We start from the raw sequence: 22,231 nt of genomic DNA on the forward strand, positions 1-22,231 counted from the left end.
CTTATCGAACCAGGCAAATTGATTCTTATCCAATTTAATCATAGCACGAAAACAAATCAATATGATCAAGGGCCTGGCCGGCTTTAACGATGATCATCATCTGTGTGTATAAATCGCAGGTAATTGTAGCACTGTGAGGCTAGTTGGTGTTTTAAAGCATTTATTTCTTCTCCTCCTCCTTTCTTCTTTACAAGTGTTGACGATGCAACTGGAACAATTTATAATCCATCGTAGATTCTTTCTTTCTTTCTATCTAAAGCCTGCCGTGCCTAGCACACTTGGAATCCCTCTCCCATAATTCCTTCGATTTGGCTGTAAAGCTTGCTGACACGCGTGAAATCCCTCTTCCACGATTAATTCCATCGATTTCTAATGTGAGATCAAGTGGGATTTTATTCTTGGTGGTAGCTAAATGATTACGCGAATACGATTATTATTTTATTCTGCTCCCTTTTTATGATTCATTGATCATAGGATAATTTAATCTTCTTAGCTTTTAAATATATAATTTTTATCCATTTAAATAAACAAGTTAAAAGTTAACATGTGTCAATTTAATCTTTGATCGATTTATCTCAAACAATCCTGTTTTAAAAAAGTTGATGATGGATCGGTTCTAGTGAAATCTTTTCTTCTTGTTTTTTTGTCAAAATATAAAGGTGTTATTTAATATATTTTTTTATTTTTAATTTGATTTTTTTTTATCCTTTTTGAATTGGTTTTTTTTATTTCTCCTCTCATTATTGGTTTGATTTAATTTTTATATCAAATTTAATCTGTATTATTTTAATTATTATTTTTTATCATTTTACTAATTGATTTTCTTTTCAATTTTATTATAAAGTATTTGATTTTAAAAAAATTCTTATATCAAATTTAGTTCATGTTCTTTTAATTGTTTTTTTTTTATTTTGGATTTTTTTATTAATTTTTTTATTTAATTCTTTGAAGATTTTGTTTTGTTATTTTTTAGGATTTATGAGGTTAGTCTTGAATTTATGACTAGAATAATGAGTTTTAAATATTAATATTAGTTGAATTTTTAATGCAAACTAAAATAGATGGCATTCTTATACTTTTAAGTATAAAATATCATATCTTTAACGTTCTCATATATTAAAAAAAATTCTTTTAAGAGCACTGAATCTAGGATACTGACTGCATGAGTTTATCCTCTTTCCCACGCCAACGAACACTTATTTATTATTTACTTTTCATTAACTTTAATTTCCTTTACAGTAATTCTAGTTCTTATTTTTAACATTTTAGTTTTTTCTTATTTTTCTCATCAATATTTGGCGATCACAAGGATAACGATATTCAGTTTGATGATTTTACTTAATAATGAACCCCACTCTAAATACATTGATGATATTTCTCAGTTTATTAAATTTTTTTTTGTTATTAATATAGATATTTTAATCAGCTTATATATATTTTAACTAATTTTATGAGTTTTAAAATATAATTTAAAAGATATTTAAACTTGTGATCATTAAAACTAATTCAAATCCTTACTGGGTGTCTTAGTTTATTTTATTATTATTAATGTGAGTGTCTGAGTTTACTTGCGCGTATCTCGACTAATTCCATAAGATCTGAAATTAACAATCATGTAAGTCTCCAGTGACCCTAAACTTCATGTAATCCTTACTGGGTGTCTTAGTTTATTTTTTTATTATTAATGTGAGTGTCTGAGTTTACTTGCGCGTATCTCGACTAATTCCATAAGATCTGAAATTAACAATCATGTAAGCCTCCAGTGGCCCTAAACTTCATAGGACTCAAATTAATAACCTTTAAAACCAAATCTAAAACCTGATTAATTAAATTATACCCCATCAACTTTATCTTAATTAAGGTTATCTCGGTTTGCTTTTAAAGCATGGCAAGAAAGCCTCGGGCGTGGATTCCTTTTAACATTTACAATAACATGATTGTACCTTAATACGGCTTAGTTTTGTGGGGGGGGAATGGAATAAAAATATCTTGGAACTTTTTTCCTTCTGTGTCAGAAAATCTATATTAGTCATTAGACACCAGTTATTTGAATGATTCAGGATGGTGCCCAATTTGTTTTAAAAAAAAACAATTCCATGCGCCTGGGCAGCCCAAGCGCAGGGAATTTTAACCTGTCTCCGTGCCTGGCGCCAGCTCAGACATTTTCACCTTGAGCTGTCCAATTCTACCCCGCCCATTCCTCAAAATACTTTTTTATTTCCTAGAATTGTGCACCTCGCAATTTTTTCGGTGCAGAGGATGCATGTCTTCTGCCCGCTCGTAACATCTCCACGCAAGTATATTTGGAAGCAGGAGTATGCAACTGTGACAGTGATTAATTTTTAAAATATTTTTTTATTTAAAATATTTTAAAATTATATTTTTTATATTTTAAAATTTATTTTTAATATTAAAATAATAAAAAAATACTAAAACAAATTAAAAAATTTTAAAATGAGTTGAAACTTAATATCAAATACCCCTTTAGGATTTATTCATTACGTCGTATTGAGTATTTAATATCATAATAATAATTATTTTTTAAAATATTTTTTTATTTAAAAATACATCAAAATAATCTATTTTTAATTTTTAAAAATTTATTTTAACCAAGTTTACATGCTTAGATATTTTGTGGTTTAGGTTTAAAAATGCAAAACAAGAGTCTAAATAAAAATGATTTAGGTTTTAATTACGTGGAAAAACAAAAATCTAATAAACATGTTAATCAATCTCCTACAAGTGAATCTTGCAACAAGAAAAATCATTTATCACATAAATATAGATTAAAAAAATATATGTAGATACTGAAAATACCATACCTAACAAACAAGGACCTAATATTAAAAGTTTAATGTTAAAAGTCTACCTAGAAATACTTGCCGTAGAAATTCTAGGAGTGAAGAAGGAGGAAAGTATTGTAATAAAGAAGGAATACAAGCCATGGAGTGAGGATTCGAATTCCAGCTCTAGCAATGAAAAAGAAGAGCTTATGGCAAACATGGAAAAGCACGGCCCAAACACACTGACAAAGTTTTCGTCCGGGAAGCTCTCGTGAGTTACAGTAGTGACAACCTGCACGCTTATACTTGAGATCTAGCTAGGTACGTAGCTAGGACGAATAGGATCCACCGCCAGTGTTGTAATGGAAGAAGTAGTACTACAGGTGTCATCTTTGATCTTTTTCTTTTAGCTTTGTTCATCCATATCGTGTACATGTCATGAATTTGTGCAAGCTTGGCTCAACTCTTTTGAGGTGCTCAGGACACAGGGAAAAAAGTTTGGGATACGTATCCTTTTTGGATCTCGATCGGCCATAGCCATTTGGATTTAGGTTCTCGATCTCCTTGTTTAATTGCTTAATTCGCGAGGATCAATTTTGTATTAAATTTAACACGATTTTATCAGGTTAATTATTCTGTAGTATCGCCATTAGCTAAGATATTGTGGACTAATTAAGTCGCATTATTCATACTACAACAGGTGATTTCAGGTTCACGGTTTGTTGGGTGCAAATAAATTCTCTAATTAAGGTTTAGGTTTGGTAAAGTGACACAGTAATTATACAGCGAAGAAGAATAGAAGTAAGATTCTTTAAAATTTTAATTTTGAGTGGTGTATTTTAACTGACTAGATTTTAAATTTGTTTTTTAAAAATCATTAATTCGAGTTATATAAATTTTAGGGTTATTGAAAGTTTACATGATTGTTAACTTTAAAACATGTGGAATTAGTCGAGGTATGCGCAAGCTGGTTCGGACACCCATGTTAATAAAAAAAATTCTCAAATTCTATGGTAAAGAATATATATATTTCTTTTTTTTCAAGTTATTTTTCCCTTATAAACTATCAGTTTAGTTACTATATATATATAAAGAAAGAAAAAAAAAACATCAAGGAAAATAAAAAAAATCAAAACAGCATTTTCAAGTCTAATTTGGGACCTTAATTAGTTGGTTTTACTTTAAAATCAAGCATGGAAAACACGTTGGTCAAATTTCATTTTAATTCATTAACTGCATAAAAAATCATGTTTGTTTTTATTAAAAAGTATGGGACTTAGACTTATCTATCTAATTTATAGATATATTCACAAGATCTTCGGCATTATATTCAAGATTTTTCAGATAAATAAAGCTAGCGAGGTGTACTATGATCGGGAGAATATATTACCAGCAAAGTTTAGGAATGTAATTCTCTTTCAAAACGAGGGAATCGCATTCCTAAGCACATGGGAATGTGAAAATGTTCTTTCTAGCTACTTAAATGCCTTCACCTTGCAGCATGCTCTGATTTTACTAATAATAACACAAGTGTTTAGGTAATTAGTATATATGTATGTATTTGCTAGGATATAAACTTGGACGGTTAATTAATATATGGCGGCTTTTTATATCTAGTGCCATGGTGATTAATATAACATGATGTTACGTCGTGATTTGTTATGGTGGATAACTGGATATATTATTTCATTGATCAAACATTAATTATACTGCTAAATTAGAGGATTAGTATATATTAATTTTGTACTCCAACTATTTTTTACATCAATTTTACTCCCAAATTATTTTGACTTTTCAATTAGAGCTTCTGTTGGAATTGTCTAATGGAAAGCATTGAGCTCTATAGAAAATGGCATCATGTTTTATGAAAAAAAAAAATACAACTTCGAAGAAATCATGGATGAAAAGTTTTAAAATTGGATGAAAGTTTTTAATTGAGAATTTCTAAAAATTTAAGGATAAAATTGATTAAAAAAATTATTCAATGAAAAAATTGAGATTGTTTATAAAGTTGAGGAAAATTTCTAGGTTTTCTGGAGTAAATAAAAACTTGTGTTTTTTACCGAAAAGTTTTTTGTATTTAAAATAGAATTGTGTCTTTTAATTTAAAATAAAACCAAAGTTAAAATTATCTCTATATATAAAAGAGAGAGACAATTCAGACATGGTTTGAAGAAAGGAAAAACTTATGTTTTTTAACAAACTTTCATGTCAAAAATATTTTGCTTTTTTTTTTATATATATAGAAAATGATATTGTATATATTTCATTGGTTATTAATCTTTATTTGTGTTATCGATAATAAGATATTTAGTGAATCTGCGATAAAATATTACAATCACATTACTAATATTAAAAAGCAACCAATAATTTATTTTAAGATTAAAGGATTGATCCCTCCTTCAATCTATATTTTAAAATTTATTATTTGTTTCTTTTATATATATTTATATGCTTATTTAATATTTCATATAAAAGCCAGATTATCAAAGTAAAACGGAATGATATTAATTTCAATTACATACAACATGTATTTTTAAGTTGAAAAATATAAAAGACGAACCCATAGACAGACTTGGTAAGTAATCAACGTATAATTTTCAGGGATCATCTTGTATTAAAAAAAAATGTTTGTTTCGATAATCCTATCAAACTTTAGAAATATGGTTCCTGCCATCCTAGCTCTGCCCCTGCGGCTGACAAAACAATTCATCTAGACATGCTCCAATTTCACCTCAAACCTTACCAAGGGATGTAAAGTGTTTTAACTGCAAGCTAAATTTGTGCTTCGAGCACGAGCACTGCCGATCAGGGATGCTCGAGCTCGGCACGCCACATGAGTGAAATTCAACCCCCATCATTGACGAATCTCATGCGGATTAGTCCATGATTAAGTGAGATCGGTCGTGCACTAACCTTGTAGTTAACTATAAAACTCTCCAAATCTAATAACTATTAACCACTCCCTTCAATCATTAATGCTCCAAATCATTACCAAAAAGTATTTGATAATCGTTAAACATGAAAGGCATGTAATTATGTGACCGGCATGTTGGTTCAAAGATATAAATCTATATAAAAAAAATGAATGTGTGCTAGACAAAAGGTAATTGGACCATTTACTTTTTTTTCGACAAAAGTATAGTTTTTTTTTTTTTTTGAATTTGAGAAAACAGGCCCTGTAGAGCGATACGTTTGAGCTTCATGCACCATGAGAGGATTCCCAAATTAATATCGTTTGTGAATATTGATCCTTCTTTGGTTTGATTCACCGGAATACGAGATCCGGGAGGATCTGATTAGTGCATAATATGCACTAGTTTCCAAATTCTAACTAATCATCGCAATCACAAGATGGACAGGTTTACTTTGTTTGACCTTTTTCTTATTATTGGCTTCTTGTACTTTAACTTGTTCGGCATTAAAAAAGTTGATGCAACGACTGTCGTTTTGTTCCCCTTTAATCCCCCCCCCCCTTTTTATATATTACTATATGAGTTCTTTTTCTATATGGGTTTAATAATAGCATTATCATTCTCTTAAAACTAAAGCATGTTGGAAAGAAAATGTTCGCCACCTGAAAATAAATAAATAGAACAAAGGAAAGGAAAGGATGCATTTGTCTCATGGGGCAAGGTAAAGATAGGCCTAGGAGATTAGAACCCATTTGTTTTTATATTTTTAAAAAATTTAATACTTTTCATTTTATTTTAATTTTTTTAATATTTTTATATCTTTCTGATACATTGATATCAAAATAATTTTTTATAATGTATTTTTAAGTTCTGTCGCGAAGCTCTGTCTACCGTTAATATATAATTTATTTTTGGGGAAAACCCTCCCAAAAACAAATAAACATAATCCAGGGATTGTTTTGTAATTGAAATATTTCCTCATCATTTCGAGCTTTTCTATTTTAAAGGCTCCAAAGGACTGAGATCATTTCATACTCATCACATCACTCGAACAAAGCTGGAGTGACATCTCACAAGTATTCTTCCTCTCTGTTTCTTTATCAATCTGATTCACAGTAACTTCGGTACGGAGTTAAAATTTGGGGACGAAAATATTAAATAAATAATATTTAAAAGCAAGGTGTTTAGGATGTAAAAAAAACGTCAATGGAGAAAGTGTCAAGGATGGATGATAAGAGTTGAGAGACTTGGGGATGGAATTAGGTTTCAGCATAAATCAAAACAAGTTTTAAATTAAATAAAATGACAAAGTACTCAACATACTCAAAATCCCTTCATCCCTTCATCTAATTAGAAAGAATAAATAAATTATAGATGCATTACTTTGATTTGAATAATTCAATTAATTTTTATTTTTTTCTGTTTAGGGTCTAATTACTGCCCTTTAGGCATATCGTGAAGGATACATGACCATCAAGATCAAAGAGAAAAAAGGTGTGGCAGGCAGCAAGAGAAGACATTTTTTATGGGAAAAAAATAAAAATACAATCCCCCACCTCTCAACAAAATACTGGCTCTATTTATTATGACATACAAAGCTATGATTTCTCTACTAATCAAGACTTTAACAAGGTGCTATATATGTAATGATATCGATTCCTTTTTTTATAATCCTGAGGGCACGCATGATCACTTCATCAAGGGTTTCATATCTTCTTTAATTTCCTGTGAAGAGAGAAGTTGATCCATTCATCACGAAGAAATGATTAAAGAAAGTTGCATTTCAATGGGATTTGATTAAACTAGAACTAAAAGGAAATCCACCCCTCTCCTTTCCTTTCCATGATTTTAAATTCCTTTATTTTTCGTTCAAGAAAAAAGGATTGAATTGCTAATATTTGTTCTTCTTTAAATATGGTCGACCCACCATGCACCTTCAGTAAGAATAGTTCCAAAAGCAATTGGGAACAAAAGTAGGCAATCAAGGAGCTTGATTTTACTTAAAAAGATATTAGCCTGGGAGACATGATAATCAAACTCCATGTTAATGCTCAATCACATTATCTTTGGTTTTAGGTACATGTCATGTAGATTAATTAGAGGAGCTTTTTATACAGAACAAATCAAAAATAAAAGGCCAAAAAGGAAGATCCACTTTTGTGCAATAGACGACAAATTGTACGCTTTTGTTTTATATGTTATTCCTGTTTACTGTTTTTTTTTTAAAAAAAAAATATCATCTTTTTTTTTTTTAGAAAAAAATCTCTTCAAGTAAATCGCAAAGTGCTGGTGGCATTCATACGAGGACACACTTACATTGTTTATTTCCTTTTTTCACCGTGTGAAATGACATGCAAGAAGAAAGTAATCTTATAAAACCAGGCTAGTTAATTTTATGACCTGTGAATATGAAAATTAAATTCATATTATTTTTTTTATTAAATTAAAGTATAAATTAATCCTGTCAATATTCACCTGATCAAAACTTGAATGAAATATTATTTGATTTTTTAAAAAAAATTATTAAAATAATATTGTTTCAAATTAATCTACCTAACTCGTCATGTAAACTATAGATGAGGTTATAAACCAAACTAAGTTTTACAACCATGAAAACAAGGTTGGTAGCATAAAATGAGAGCACGAGTTGATCGTTGGTTTAATAACGTCCATGAGGACAATGTTGGTAGCGTTAATAACACCAATAATGTTGATTGTTGGTTTAATTTCTTGCTAGTGAAAAACAACCAAAAGAGCTAAAATTATTTAAAGGAACATAGAGACAATCTATCTATGACTAAAAATATCTACCTAAGTCATTATCTTAACTATAGTCACGAGATATTTTTTCCATCTATATATTTAAGGATGTTTCTTATTATTTGATTAATTTTGTCAGTAACATTGTTAATAAAAATTACACGTTATTGTATTGTTTGATTTTTTTTCTTGTTCTTTTATTATAATTTTTATCAGTATATCCCGATGAAAAAATTATATATGTGTTTATTGATGGATTTAAAATGAAGAATTTTATTATTAAAATTTATTGTAATATACTGATAAATTTTTTTATCCAATATTTTAATTTGCATTTGATAATTTTTTGATTGCTTGTAAAAAGCTACCACTCCTTTCCTCGCAGATTAATTACGAATCGACTAATACGACAATATCACCGAATCTTTTCATCAAGAACGTAGCATATATTAACCCATTATTTAAGAGTTTTTATTATGGCTTGAAGCGACGAAAACCCTTAATATATAGCATGCACGTGCATGACCCATAAATAATATATTCAATTAGTCATTATTGTTGAATTGAAAGGGCAAGCTTCCTACTTGATTACATTGGTTATTAATTAAATAATCTATTTTTTTTTCCATTAATCTGAGTACCTTACTTCCAAAACAGGAAGAAAGACGAGGTTACAAACAAGAAGTTCATGCAAAATCGATAATGATTTGCCTCGAGCAGATACTCCGATTGCACAGCCTCTTAAATTCCATTTTTGCACGTGTCAAGGGCTTCCTTAGCAGGGAGTGGATTGTCCTTTGACATTGCAGGGATATGCTTTCCGGATTGATTTTTTTTTCTAGCTGTTAAGGCGTGTGGCCCCTTTCCAATATATATATATATATATATATATATATATATATATATAGAGAGAGAGAGAGAGAGAGAGAGTTAATTATAATCTAGTTTTTATAGTTTGCCAAAATTAATTAATTAATTAATTATTGTAGTGTTAGAAACAATCAACTAGTGTTGCATCAATTTTAATTTAATATTATTTTTTAAAAATAATTTAGGTTCTCTTCAAACTTTTCACCCCATATACTTATTTTTTAGTCTTTCATTGAAATTAAAAATTAAAAAAAATGTGAAACGTACAGTTGAAAAGAGTTGTGTTATAAATAAATATAAAAAATATAACAATTTCAGAGATTATTAATTAATTATTTTTGCTAAACTACAAGAACCAAGTTATAATAATAATAATAATAATAATAATAATAATAATCAATAACCTCTATATCCTTTTCTTTATCGCAAGAACTTTTTTCTTTTATATTTTTGTAATTTAAGGTAAGCACCTCCCCTTCAGAGGGAAATGAATTTTATATTATGTGCCGACACATATGAGCTAACTATAGAATTAAAATTTTTTGACTTAGAATTTATTGAACCAAATTATTATGAATTTTTATGGTGAATATGGAGTAACTAGTAATTTCTTATTAATTATTTATTAAAATTATTTTAATAAAAAAAATAAATATAACTAGAGAGAGAAATTCTAGGTGATGATATTTTTATCATTTTTTATGGCTCATGAGTTTTATTTGCATTGGCAGGAGTGATTATTTTCGGTCCGGTTCGGTTTTTATCAAAAAATAACCAAATCAAAATTATTTTTTTAAAAAAAAACCAAAGCCAGTTCAAATCGATCAGTTTCGGTTCGGTTGTTTTAGGACAAAAACTAGTTCAAATCGGTTTGACTTGGTTTTTTCCGGTTTGGTTTGGTTTTTTTAGTTTTGGCTTGGTTTTTCGGTTTGCCTCGGTTTTTTTCTGTTTGGCTCGATTTGGTTTTTTTAGTTTCAATCTTATAAAATCGAACCAAACCGGTCAGTTTTTTTAAAATTTTAATTGGTTTAATTAGGTTTTTTTCATGGTTCAGTTTTTTTGATTTTCTCAGTTTAATCGGTTTTTTAGTTTTTTTACTCACCTCTATGTATTGGTAGTATATTTGGTATTACTCTAATAAGTCGGCACCATTGAATTGAATGGACTTCATGGTACCAAAGTATTTTTATTTTATATTTTTCTTGCTATTTACCATGAAGAAAAAAGAAAAGAAAATTAGTATCCATTAGAAAATTACATTACATTACAGCACAACTGCATAAATTAATAAACAGAATATCATTTAATTAAAAAAAGAATACTAGCTAATTAACCTCTTGCCTAATAATTCGTGTATCAGCTGGTCTTCCCACAATGTTTGATAAGGAATTTCAATTCTTGTTTATCATCACTTTATAAAAAAATTTCCGCTACGACTTTTTCTTTGTTTTTCTCTTTTAAGATTTTAACCAAATAAGACTTTCCCTTGCAAAGGGGAAAATTTTGTTTTTATTTGGACTTTGCAGGGAATGTATAGTGTGTTATTCAAGCCAGATTATTTAAACTTAAGCAAAAAAAAAAGAAGAAGAAAAGGAGAGAAAGAATTAGTTGTTAGATGGGAATATAAATTATATTTTGAGATTTTATTTAAAAGTTTAAGATATGAAATTAATATTATTTTTTAATATATTAGATCAAATTAATTTTTTAATATGGTATAATTAAAAATATTGGTCACCGAATGAGTATGAATTCAAAACTCTCCATATCAATTGATCTATTTGGTAAAACTAAGCATGGGATATATTAATGTATCTGTTTTATTTAATAAAATTAAATATAAAATAACAATGAATTTATATAGTTTTCAAGTAAAAAAAAATATATTTAAAGAGATAAATTATATTTTAGAAATGATTGTTTGACAGCAGTGTTAGAATTGAAAGAGAGAGACGGATTTCGTGGGTCTATCAGATTTTCTTGTTTCTTTTTTCTCAAAAAGATATAGAGTCAACCTCAAAATAAACCCACCTAGTGGACACTGACTTTCAAGCGGGCATTAACAACTAGGATGAAGATGAATGAGGCTGATAATACCGAAGGGAAAAGGAAACGGAATCTAACTCGTCATCTTGCCTCCAACATCATCACATCTCAGATTATTATTACATCAGTACTAACTATAAACATAGGATAGGAGTGGCACTGCTTAATTCTCTCCTCGATCGCCTTTACATGAAAAGCCATGATGTTAATAACCCATTAAACATTGTTGGGTGCTACAGCATTATGAGCCATCTCCATCCCATGATTTTTATTCTCCGTCTCCTTTTCTTCTTTCATCTTAAGATAAAGACCATAGACATAAGAACAAAAACCCCACCCACAAAGAACAGTGGACACTACCTTGACACCACCAAACTCATCTCCGTAGACCACCACCCCTCCTAACACGTTCATGGCCAAGAGGGCAGTCATGCAAATCCCTCCTGTTAGTGATGATGTTAAGAAAACCATTCCTGCTGTGCCCATGAAGCATAACTGCCAAGTAACCACGTTAGCGAACACTGTGACCCAATAAACCCTTGCTCCTTTATCAAACCTGACCTGGCTTTCCCGTTTCATCTCTGAAAAACCACCGGCTGATGCCATCCCCATGGTGGCCAGAGCTGTGGCTGCAATCTCCATCACCAGCTGCATTTCCACCACCATCTCATAACAGTAGATCCTTCTGTATATCTTCTCCATGACTGGTAAATATAAGGCAAATAACAAGCCCGCTCCTATTGTCGATAAGAAGCCAATGAAATATTTTGCACGGGTTAGACCTTGGGACTTGTCATGGCTTGAACCTAAAGCCAAAAGAACTGAACTTAGGGTCAAGAGGATTACACAGTTGAAATTTTGAAAAGTGATCTTTTGTTTTACTATGATCACTGAGAGGATGAGATTGAACACTAGCTGTGAAGACAAAAGGAGAGATGAGGTTGATACTGGGAGATAAGAATTACCCCAAGAAAAGAGAAGGTTGTTCAAGCCTAACATGAGACCTATGAAGATTGATAAGATTAACAGTTTTGGAGTGAAGAGACTAAATGGACGTCTATCAGTGCATTTGAAGACATAAAAAGGGAGGTAAATAGGGAAGAGAAGGAGAGGGAAACCCGCGGATTGAACCCATGTAGAGACCCATCTGCTAGAACCTTGATGGTTGAAATAAAACTTCGAGAGTAAACTAGAAGAGAGCGAGCCCACAAACAGGAACGAGTAGTTGATCACCAAAAGAAAGATATATCTCTTGTTTGTCCTGGCCTTTTGGTCTTCTTGCACGCTAATTGAATCATTGCTCATGGTGATCACTGGAGATTGTGATGATGAGGAATCTTGGTGTGGCTTTTGTTGTTCCTGAATTGTTTCGATATTGTTTTTGGTTTTTAGAGCACTTGGAGAGTAGAGATGGGATTTGGGAGAATTTGGAGGTGATGCGTGTACCAAGACATCCATTAAATTAAGAGGAGTTGAAACTCGAGAAATTGGTGGTCTCTTGATAATGAGGTGGATGACTTTTGATTCCTGGCTTCTTATATAAGGAGTGCTCCAAGTTGATTTTAGGTTAGAAAAATGAACCTGAATTATAACTTTAAAGTGTATAGTGCATACATAATCGTGGGGTCTGTGATTTTTGGCTCATATATATGAAGTTTCCTGTGGACGGCTTCAACAGAAAGCTCCAAGATTCTAAAAAGAGAGAGAGAGAGAGAGAGAGAGAGAGAGACCCAAGGATAGAATAATATATTAATAACTTTACAATTAATCTTGCCTCTGCATTTCTTCTCTGCCTTCAATAATTTCTGCGTTCGATTAGGCTAGAAATACTCCAATAAAGAACGTAGACATATATGGCAATTTATCAGTGTTAAGTTTATCTATCCTATTGGTGTTAGGTTGATCCTATCATGAAAAAAGAAAGCCATTTATTTATTAATTCAATTTTATTCTAAGAACATTAATGGGGGATACAGCAATTTATTTGAAAGGGTAGGTTTAGGCTTTTGTATATATCTTCGTCCCCTTGCCTACAAAGTTCCAGCAATGAACCAGACTCTACATGGTATCCCTGATAGCATGGTGCGGGGAGTCTAAGACGGTAATGCAGCATCATAAATGATTGTCTAAAAAAGGACTGCGAACGCAGGCTTGATTCGGAAAAGCATGAGAGAAGGAAGAGTTTTTGTTTCTTTCTTCAATATAAATCTTGACAAATGGCTCAGATACCACATGGTAATCAGGAGGAAAGCACAGGTGGAGGGAGAGTTTATGCTTCGAAACGGCTAACTTTGACTGATTATTAATTATCTCTCCCGTTTATCCTTTTCTTGTTGTAACTCCCCTGCCTAAGCCCACTTGTTCTTGCCAGATATCAACCAGTGAGTGAAATGTGAGCATGCAACGAGGTGGCATGATGGCAATGGCATTTCCTCACTTTTTCAGTTTTGGGTTTTCTGGGTCTCTCACAAGTGTCCGTCTCCCCCTTTCAGAAGACGAAGTTCTTGCTCTTGGGGGGCTAAGAGTAATTATATTGATATTGGAACTGTCACTACATGATGACTCTTTGTTTGTTTGTTTGTTTGTGAAATGGTTTTTTTTTTTTTTGAAAAGTGAATTTCTAGTGTATTATTTTTTTATAATTGAAAGTTTTGTAAGAAAATATAATTGTTAGTATAAATTATCTTTTCCACCGATGCATTTTTTCAACATATCTTTCTTTAGCTATATATGTTGTCTATTGTATAAAAATTGTAAACAATTAAGATTAAGATCGAATTTTTTTTTTTTGAAAAAAATCTAAAAAAGTGATCTTTTTAATCAAATCATGTTTCCTTTATTGATGCAGCTTTTTTTTTGAAAAATATTTTTTGATAAAAAATCTTTTCTTCACACAAAAACTTAACATAATCTTAAAAATAAGTTTTGACAAAACAATACAATAAAAATGAATTGATAATTTTGATGCAAATGTATTGCAGATACAAAAAAAAAAAAACTAATATTGAGAAAAATTATGAACAAATTTAAAATAAATATTTTATATGCATTGAAAAAATTATATCATATTTACCTATAAAAAATAAATTGGTAACTTTATCATGGAATACTTTAATAATATTTAAAAATAATAAAATAGTTAGATAATTATTTAAACTTTATTTAGCTAATTTTATTAAAATATGTTAAAAGAGAAAAAAATAATGAAAAGAAAAGATTGAAGGGTTGAGTGCATATGAGCTAACATGCACGCTTGAACCCAGTATGAAATCTAGGTGTGCTTCCTTAGGTCTAGAAAACTGGGCCCATGCTTTTGATACTTTATTGTTTTCTTACGGGTCGATGACTACCCCGATTGTTTTTATTTTGAAATTTAGTGAATGACACGTCGTCCATTTGAGAATGAAGCTTTGTTTGTAGCTTTTTTCTCTGGTCATTGAAGGTGCTTTTGGTGATTGTAAAATCAGGTTCAAGTGTTAAACTTTGAAAACCTAGTTTTCAATAATTGTTTCATTGAAAAACATGAAAAATATCTAATGATCCACTACAATCTTGTTTATACAAGGAAACATATTTTATTTGGTCTAAAAACACAGATTAAAGTCAAATAAAAAAAAATATTTGAGCTCTCATTTATATTTTTAGTATTATTGAAGGTCAAATCATATCCGTTAAATTTCACTTTGAAAGATAAGTTTATAAGCACCAAAATCAAAATTATTAGTAGTCGAAATTCATCAACTCGAATGTTCTCTCTCTCTTTAAAATATTCTAGCAACTTTCTTTTTTATTTTTCAAGTTTATAGGATTGAAATGTAAAATAAATGAACTTTAAAAGCTAAACGAACATTCTTAAACTATAAATGACTAGACTTAAAAAAATAAAATTGAGAGATAAAACTGTAGATTTATGTTCTTTGTAACAATAAACATGGAAAAGGAATGTCATTTTTTTTCAAATACCAAATTTGATAATTTTTCTTTTAATTTTTTCCCAGTAATTTAAAACTCTTCCATGTAAAATGAACATGTCATTCAAGAATGGAACAATCTTAAACACTTAAGGAGCACGATCAAAGGCAACCCAGAGAAAATCAATAAAAAATTCATGATAAAAACAAAGGGACTTTTGAGGATTAAATTGAAAAAAGTTAAAGTTGCATGACCAAAACAAATTAAAATAATTAAATTGAGGGATAAAGAACTGAAAATTTGTATAATGAACAATGATATGAATATTATTTTGTGAGAAGATGAAAAAAGTTTTACACAGTAAAACCATAATTTTTTTAGTTTTTTAATAATTAATAATAATAAAATAATTAAAACTCTATATTTTAGTTATAATATAATATAACTATTCATTTCTGAATAATTTGTGTTTGAAAAATTCGTACAAAGCCGGGTGGACACTGCTATTCCCATTGGATCAGGCAACCTATTAACCGACACCAACCAGGAGCAGTAAGGAAATAGCAAAGCCCATTGCGAAATGAATCTGCCCCACATCGATCTCTATTTTTGGCGCGAAAGAGCTCAACCTTCCTCTGAGACAGAAGAGGGCATACACAGTAAAGTAAATTTTCCTTCCCTTGCCTGTGTCATCCGGCATCAAACACCAACCCACTAAAATGTATTCCACTACAGAAGCCCATTTTCAAAATCATAGCAATGGATGCGTTCGGCGGCTACTTCGTCGACGAGAAAGCAGTCCTTCTTGAGAACATTTTCCTCAACTTTCTCAAAAGGTTCGATTTTGGTTGTTTTTTTATATTTAATTTAAGAGAAAAAAATGAATTACTATAATGTTTTGTTGAAATGTTTCTTCTTTTCGTTTGTTTGGAGCAGTTTTAGATTAGACGGACAAAATCGAAATTCAGGAGCGTACTATATAATGCCGAGATTGCAGCAATGAATCGACAACGATGTCTAAGATTTCTCCCATATCATGCTTTTCAGTTATGTTCTTCAAAAATCCATTGCCGAAGAGTACCTGAGGTATCAAAAGAAAATCACTTTCTTAGTAGAAATCTGTTAAAATTTTGTTCATTTTGTTTAGTTATGATGGTGACTATTAGGTTTGAGCCGTATTTGAAGAATGCGTGCAAGAGGTTTGTGATGGAGCTAAGCTCAACATTTATATCCGATGATAATCCTAACAAGGTCATCAACGTTGCTTTCTTTAATATCCCTTTTTCATTGATGTACTTCTTCTCTTTATTTCCTTCATTGGTATTTCTGGGTTTGTTTTTGAAGTATATTTTCCTTAATTTTTGATGATTTTGTTTATGGGTTTTAGGAAATTGATCGAAATCCTTACTCAAATAGTTGATTCTCTGTAGATTGATGCACGTAAAATTACCAATTACTGCCTCAGTTGATGAAAAGGAGGATTGGAAATTGATATTAGTGTCTCAATTGTATAGTTTGCTACCGTGTTTACAGATCAAGAGAGCTAGCAACAGCAGAAATTGGGAAACTGGTCAGTACCGGAGTGGTGACTTGCACAAGTGAGGTAAGGGCGGAGCTTTTACAAGGAGCTTTTAGGTGTTTGGAATATGGTGGCGTTGTCAAGAATGTTGAACAGCAATTCAAATATACTGAGGTCAGTTTGTGCATCAGTGTTCTATTGCAACTTCAGTTTTCAGGTTTATATTTTGTTTGATGCCAACTGTTAAATCTGCTGCCGTGATTGCGATTTTTTTAGCCAACAATCTGTACCAATGCGACATGTACCAATAAAATGAGATGGGCATTGCTTCGGCAAGAGAGCAAATTTGCCGACCGCAGAGGGTTAGAATGCAGGAAACTTCTAAAGAGATTCCTGCTGGTTCCCTTCCCAGATCTTTGAATATTATTCTTCGCCATGATATTGTTGAACAGGCCAGAGCTGGTGATATGTAAGATATTCTTTTCAGTTAGTTATTTTGGTTACCACTTGTGTTTCTCTCCTCTTTTAAGTAAATGTTAACGTGTCATATAATTCAGCATTGAACTTTGATTTCGTCCAGGGTCATTTTCACAGGCACTGTGGTTGTTGTACCAGATACTGGCATTGGCGTCCCCTGGAGAGCAAGCATAACGCCGTCGAGATTCTTCTCAGTGTAAAAATTCTGCTGTTGGTGGTGAAGGTGTCAGAGGGCTCCGAGCACTGGGAGTGAGAGACCTCTCCTATTGCCTTGCATTTATAGCCAATTCAGTGCAGGTTCCTCTACAGCTGGCTTGATACCTGATGTTTTGCCAATGGTGATGCATGTGTATTACAATTATTTGTGATTCATAGATGCATATTTGTTTAGGTTTGTGATGGAAGAAGGGATATCTACATCAGGAATAGTAAAAAGGTTGCTGATGAAGATGATAACCGGTGATTCACGGTCACTTATCCTGTTTCTGCTTTTGAAGTAATTTATCCATGCTTAAAATGTCACGACCTCTGATAATTTATATCACCATTTGTTCATACTATGATAACCCTATTACGATAGTATTAGCCACTGACATTCTAGATAAATGTAACATTGTTTGAAGTTTGAAGTGGGTCATGTTATTTGTTGGCCCCGCTCATCTGGTACTATGTGTGTTTAGAGTCCAATACACTAGACTTTTCTCACTTCATTTTACTTGACAGGTAGTGAAGCTAGATGAAGTTCAAAGAATGTGAAACGCACCTGATTTCTTCAACAAGCTTATAGATAGTATTGCTCCAACTGTTTTTGTTCACCAAGATATCAAACGCGCACTCCTGCTTATGCTCTTCGGTGGTGTCCACAATTTCACTCATGAGGGTATTAACCTTAGAGAGGACATCGATGCTTGTATTGTTGGTGATCCCAGCTGTGAAAAATCTCAGTCCCTCAAGTTAGCTGCCTTTTTGACTCTGAATCTCACTCTTCTGCTGCTGCTTCTTTTTTGAATTAGTTTATGCAAAGGATGCATTTGTTTATTTATGTTTGCTCTTACAGGTATACTTCAGGTATAGTTCCCAGATCCGTCTACACATCTGGAAAATCATCATCTGCTGCCGGGTTGACAGCAACTGTGGCTAAAGAACCAGAAACTGGGGAATTTTGTATTGAGGTAGCATTCACTTATTGTTACTCTTTTGTTGGCTGAGAATCAGTGGATCTGTTTTAGTCCAAGCAGTTGTCACCTGTTTATGGATATTCCTCTGGACAGCACAGATCAATCACCTTTCTATTTTGGAAGAGCCTACACGTGACTCTATGGCTATCTAGATTTAAGCTGTTATTAAGCAATTTCTTGAAGTTTGATTTATATTAATGTGCCTTGCTGTTCTTCTAAGAATGGCATTTACTATAGTTCTGAAATGACGCATGTTATTGAGCATTCATTATTTCTAATGCAACTGCTAATCTGTGAGCATTTATTTTTCTGATTTATTTGATGTCCTCTCAGGCTGGTGCATTGATGCTTGCTGACAGTGGCATTTGTTGCATTGATGAGTTTGACAAGATGGATATTTGAGTTCAGGTAATCTTCCTTCATTAAAGTCTAACCTGACATTTCTCATAACAATTTCTGATATCAATCTAAATGAACATCAAGGTTGCAATTCATGAGGCCATGGAACAGTAGACAATAAGCATCACAAAAGCTGGGATGCAAGCAACACTCAATGCTTGAACATCAATTCTAGCTGCAGTTAACCCCACTGGAGGACACTTTGATAAATCTAAACCACTCAAGGTCAGAAATTCTTTCACTTGATTTTATAGCCGCGTGAATAACTAAAAATTGAATCTCTTATGCTATTACCTGTTTTATTAAGTTTGATCTTCTTTTTCCCGGACTAATCACTTCCATGCACTCTCCAGTATAACGTGGTTCCCCCCCTTCAATTCTTTCAAGGTTTGATCTGGTATATGTGATGATTGGTGATCCCAATAATCAAATTGATTACCACATTGCGCACCATATTGTAAGAGTTCATCAAAAGCGTGAAGAAGCTCTTGCTCCTCCATTCTCAACTGCTCAGATAAAATGTTATATTGCATATGCAAAGATCTTGAAACCGAAGAATCGCTGTTCTTAAATTCCTACATACATACATTCATCCACACATGCGTGCGGACACGTGCACACACACCAAGAATGACTTAAATTTGAGAATTCTTATACTGTACCTAGCCACACGCTAGCTGATCCTTTATGCATCTTAATTTTGAAGCAAGAAAACTGTTGGTGGACTCTTATGTTGCTCTCCGCAGAGGTGATACAACTCTGGGGAGTAGAGTTGCTTATCGGATGACTGTTAGACAGCTGGAGGCATTAATCAGACTGTATGAGGCCATTGCACGAAGTCATTAGGAAACCCAGGTTTTCTAATATTCCATTTGAATCTTAAGATTGCTATGCACAATTGCATTTTCAATATAGACTCGAGACAAACAACTTTTTTCACAGGTACAACCGAGGCATGTTTGCTTCGCAGTGAAATTGCTGAAAACATCCATAATCAGGCAAGAAAATTTTGGAAATGAGTTGAAAATCTTTCTTGATCTGCTAGCTTTTCATATTTATAACGTGTGCCTTTTGTTGTCCTTGTAGTGTGGATTCAAGCGAGATTGATTTATCTGAGATTCAAGAAGCAAATCATGATGATGGTGATGGTGGAAATGATGCACTGGTCATGCGCCTAAGACAGCATGAAGAAGCTGTGATGCGAGATGGTAAAGAGCTAGGACCCTTTTATTTACGTTAAACCCTTTTATTTATGTCAAATGATGTGTTTTTTAGTACATGTATTTTTGCCGTTACTATTCTTTTACCGTTACAATTGAGGCTTTCACGTTAAAGCTTTTATTTAGTTTCTCTTTGCTTGAGGGCGCCACCTCAATAATGATAGCAGTGGAAGTCGGACACTATTTTCATATTGTCCAGTAGTGATCCTTGCAATAGAAACGAACCAGTTGGCCCTTTGCCTTCATTACCATGTTTACTGTCTTTGAAGCATGTTCTGTCATCATTTTCAGGGACAGGGAGAGTTGATAAGATGGTATGTAGAACAACAGAATCAGAAAAATAGCTACAGTTCTGTGGAGGAAGCAAAGAATGAAGCTTCAAAAATCAAAGCTATTATAGAGGCAAAACTACAGCAATATCTGAGTCTTGCCAATATGTTTAATTATTCTATTTTAGCAATATATTTTCTGGGACTATTGGACATGACAAATGTTGTACTGCAGAGTTTGATTCGGAAGGAAGGCTATTTGATTGTGGTAGATTATGACAATTATGTGGTAGAATGATGTGTGCTTTGACAACTCGTTAACCACGATACTCATTTATGGTTTACGAGGTCGCACGCATTTAAATTCAACTTGACCATATATATGCTGCAAGTTCGGCTCTTCTATCGCCACTATTTTTTATATGTAAAAAAGGACGAGTTCAGTTTAGGACAGCTGAAAGCTTGGCATTGGAATCAGACCATTGTTTTAATTGAAAATGCATTTGTAAGATAATCTTCTCAAAATAGCATCAAAATTTAGGTAGATGCTTAAGAATTAATGTTTTTTTTTCCTAATGATTGTTATCCACGCAGGGACATTTAATGGTAGCACAGAGCTGGAATGCACGTTACCGGACTCAGCATGACAACTGCTGAAAGCGCCCAACCCAGAAGAGATGCTAGTACGGATTAATAACTCAATTCTGCAGCGAAGAGTTGCAGATGTCAGTGACTCTTGCACATTCTCAATCTGCGAGACCGGGTTGCCCGGTTATCCTTTGCCTCGTGGGTATGTTTAATATTATGTTTTGAATTTGTTTTTGAAAAAAATTATTATTATTATTATTTATTTATTTTAAATTAATATATTTTTAATATTTTTAAATTATTTTGATATGTTGATGTAAAAAATGATTTTTTAAAAAAATTAGTATTTTAATGTGTTAATGAAAAACACTTTAAAAAACAACCACATTCAACTTTCTTTACTTTTCAATTTATTTTTTAACTTTATTTTTATGAGATTTTGTTGGTGTTTAAGCTTTTGCTTCCATGTACTTTTTTTTAAAAGTTTTTGGTTTTAAAAGATATTAAATTAATATTTTTAGTGTTTTTTTAAAGTTTTAATATTAAAAATAAAAAAATTCTAAAAAAAATTAGTTTAATATATTTTTCATATAAAAGATCATTTTAAAAAATATAATCCATCACAATTTCAATCCCCACCAGACAGCTTCCTGGCTATAAAACGAACATGTTGCAAAGAGATATGGCTGATAGGAAATCAGTGACTGCAGTTATTTTCACTAACCCATCATTTTCAAATTCCTATCCTTCTAAGAATGTGCAGCGCAATCTATCGTACTAGCTTGGAAGCTACAACAATAATTGTTTTGGTACTTATAGGCTCTCGATTTTCGTCGTTGCTGTCTTGCACTTTAAAATAACGCCACCTACCCTCACTTCTCTGTCTTGCTTTGATCAAGAGTGTACAGGTTCCCCCATGTCATTTTCTGCTTGGGGCCATCACAGATTAAGATTATGAAATAAGTGTCTGCCTGTCAGGGAAGATAGAGTCGGTGTCGGGTGGCAGCTCGCCTGTCATTATGCTGTGATAGAAATGAGTCGACAAGGTGATAATGTGAGTTCAATCCACCTTGCTGATGCGTTGAAAAGATTTTCTCATAACGCAGAGTCTGGTTCCTGGTGGTCTAGATTATCGTTGTCTTTATAGGTTCTGAATTTTTGCTGGCCCCAAACCAATCATGAGTAAAATAAGATGCAAAGTGACTCTTTGTTCTTTGTTCTTTTATTATTTATTTTCTGAGTTTTCATCCTTGCAAGTTGCAATCTGGTAAATTGAACGTGTCAGACGGATGCAC

At 32.0% G+C, this 22,231-nt stretch overlaps 1 protein-coding gene, 1 long non-coding RNA gene and 1 pseudogene across 2 annotated transcripts; 2 read left to right on the top strand and 1 right to left on the bottom strand.

Moving 5' to 3' along the window:
• Window positions 1-11,130: 11,130 nt before the first annotated feature.
• LOC133702387 (probable purine permease 4) lies at window positions 11,131-12,889 on the bottom strand. The gene has a single exon (XM_062126723.1). It carries the CDS (start codon window positions 12,830-12,832, stop codon window positions 11,591-11,593), a length of 1,242 nt encoding a protein of 413 aa, XP_061982707.1. The 5' UTR covers window positions 12,833-12,889; the 3' UTR covers window positions 11,131-11,590.
• Window positions 12,890-15,835: 2,946 nt separating this feature from the next.
• Window positions 15,836-19,851, top strand: LOC133701323 (DNA replication licensing factor MCM6-like; annotated as a pseudogene).
• A 94-nt stretch (window positions 19,852-19,945) lies between these two features.
• Window positions 19,946-22,187, top strand: LOC133701324 (uncharacterized). Its single transcript, XR_009843546.1, has 3 exons — window positions 19,946-20,067; window positions 20,371-20,853; window positions 20,943-22,187. It is a non-coding gene; the product is annotated as an uncharacterized LOC133701324 (long non-coding RNA).
• Window positions 22,188-22,231: the final 44 nt, after the last annotated feature.

Source organism: Populus nigra, chromosome 8 (genome assembly GCF_951802175.1).
Source record: "Populus nigra chromosome 8, ddPopNigr1.1, whole genome shotgun sequence".
NCBI classification, from domain to species: Eukaryota; Viridiplantae; Streptophyta; class Magnoliopsida; order Malpighiales; family Salicaceae; genus Populus; species Populus nigra.

What these genes read in the sequence shown, in the direction of transcription:
- LOC133702387 (XM_062126723.1), bottom strand. Translation starts at nt 12,832, where the DNA reads ATGGATGTCTTGGTACACGCATCACCTCCAAATTCTCCCAAATCCCAT.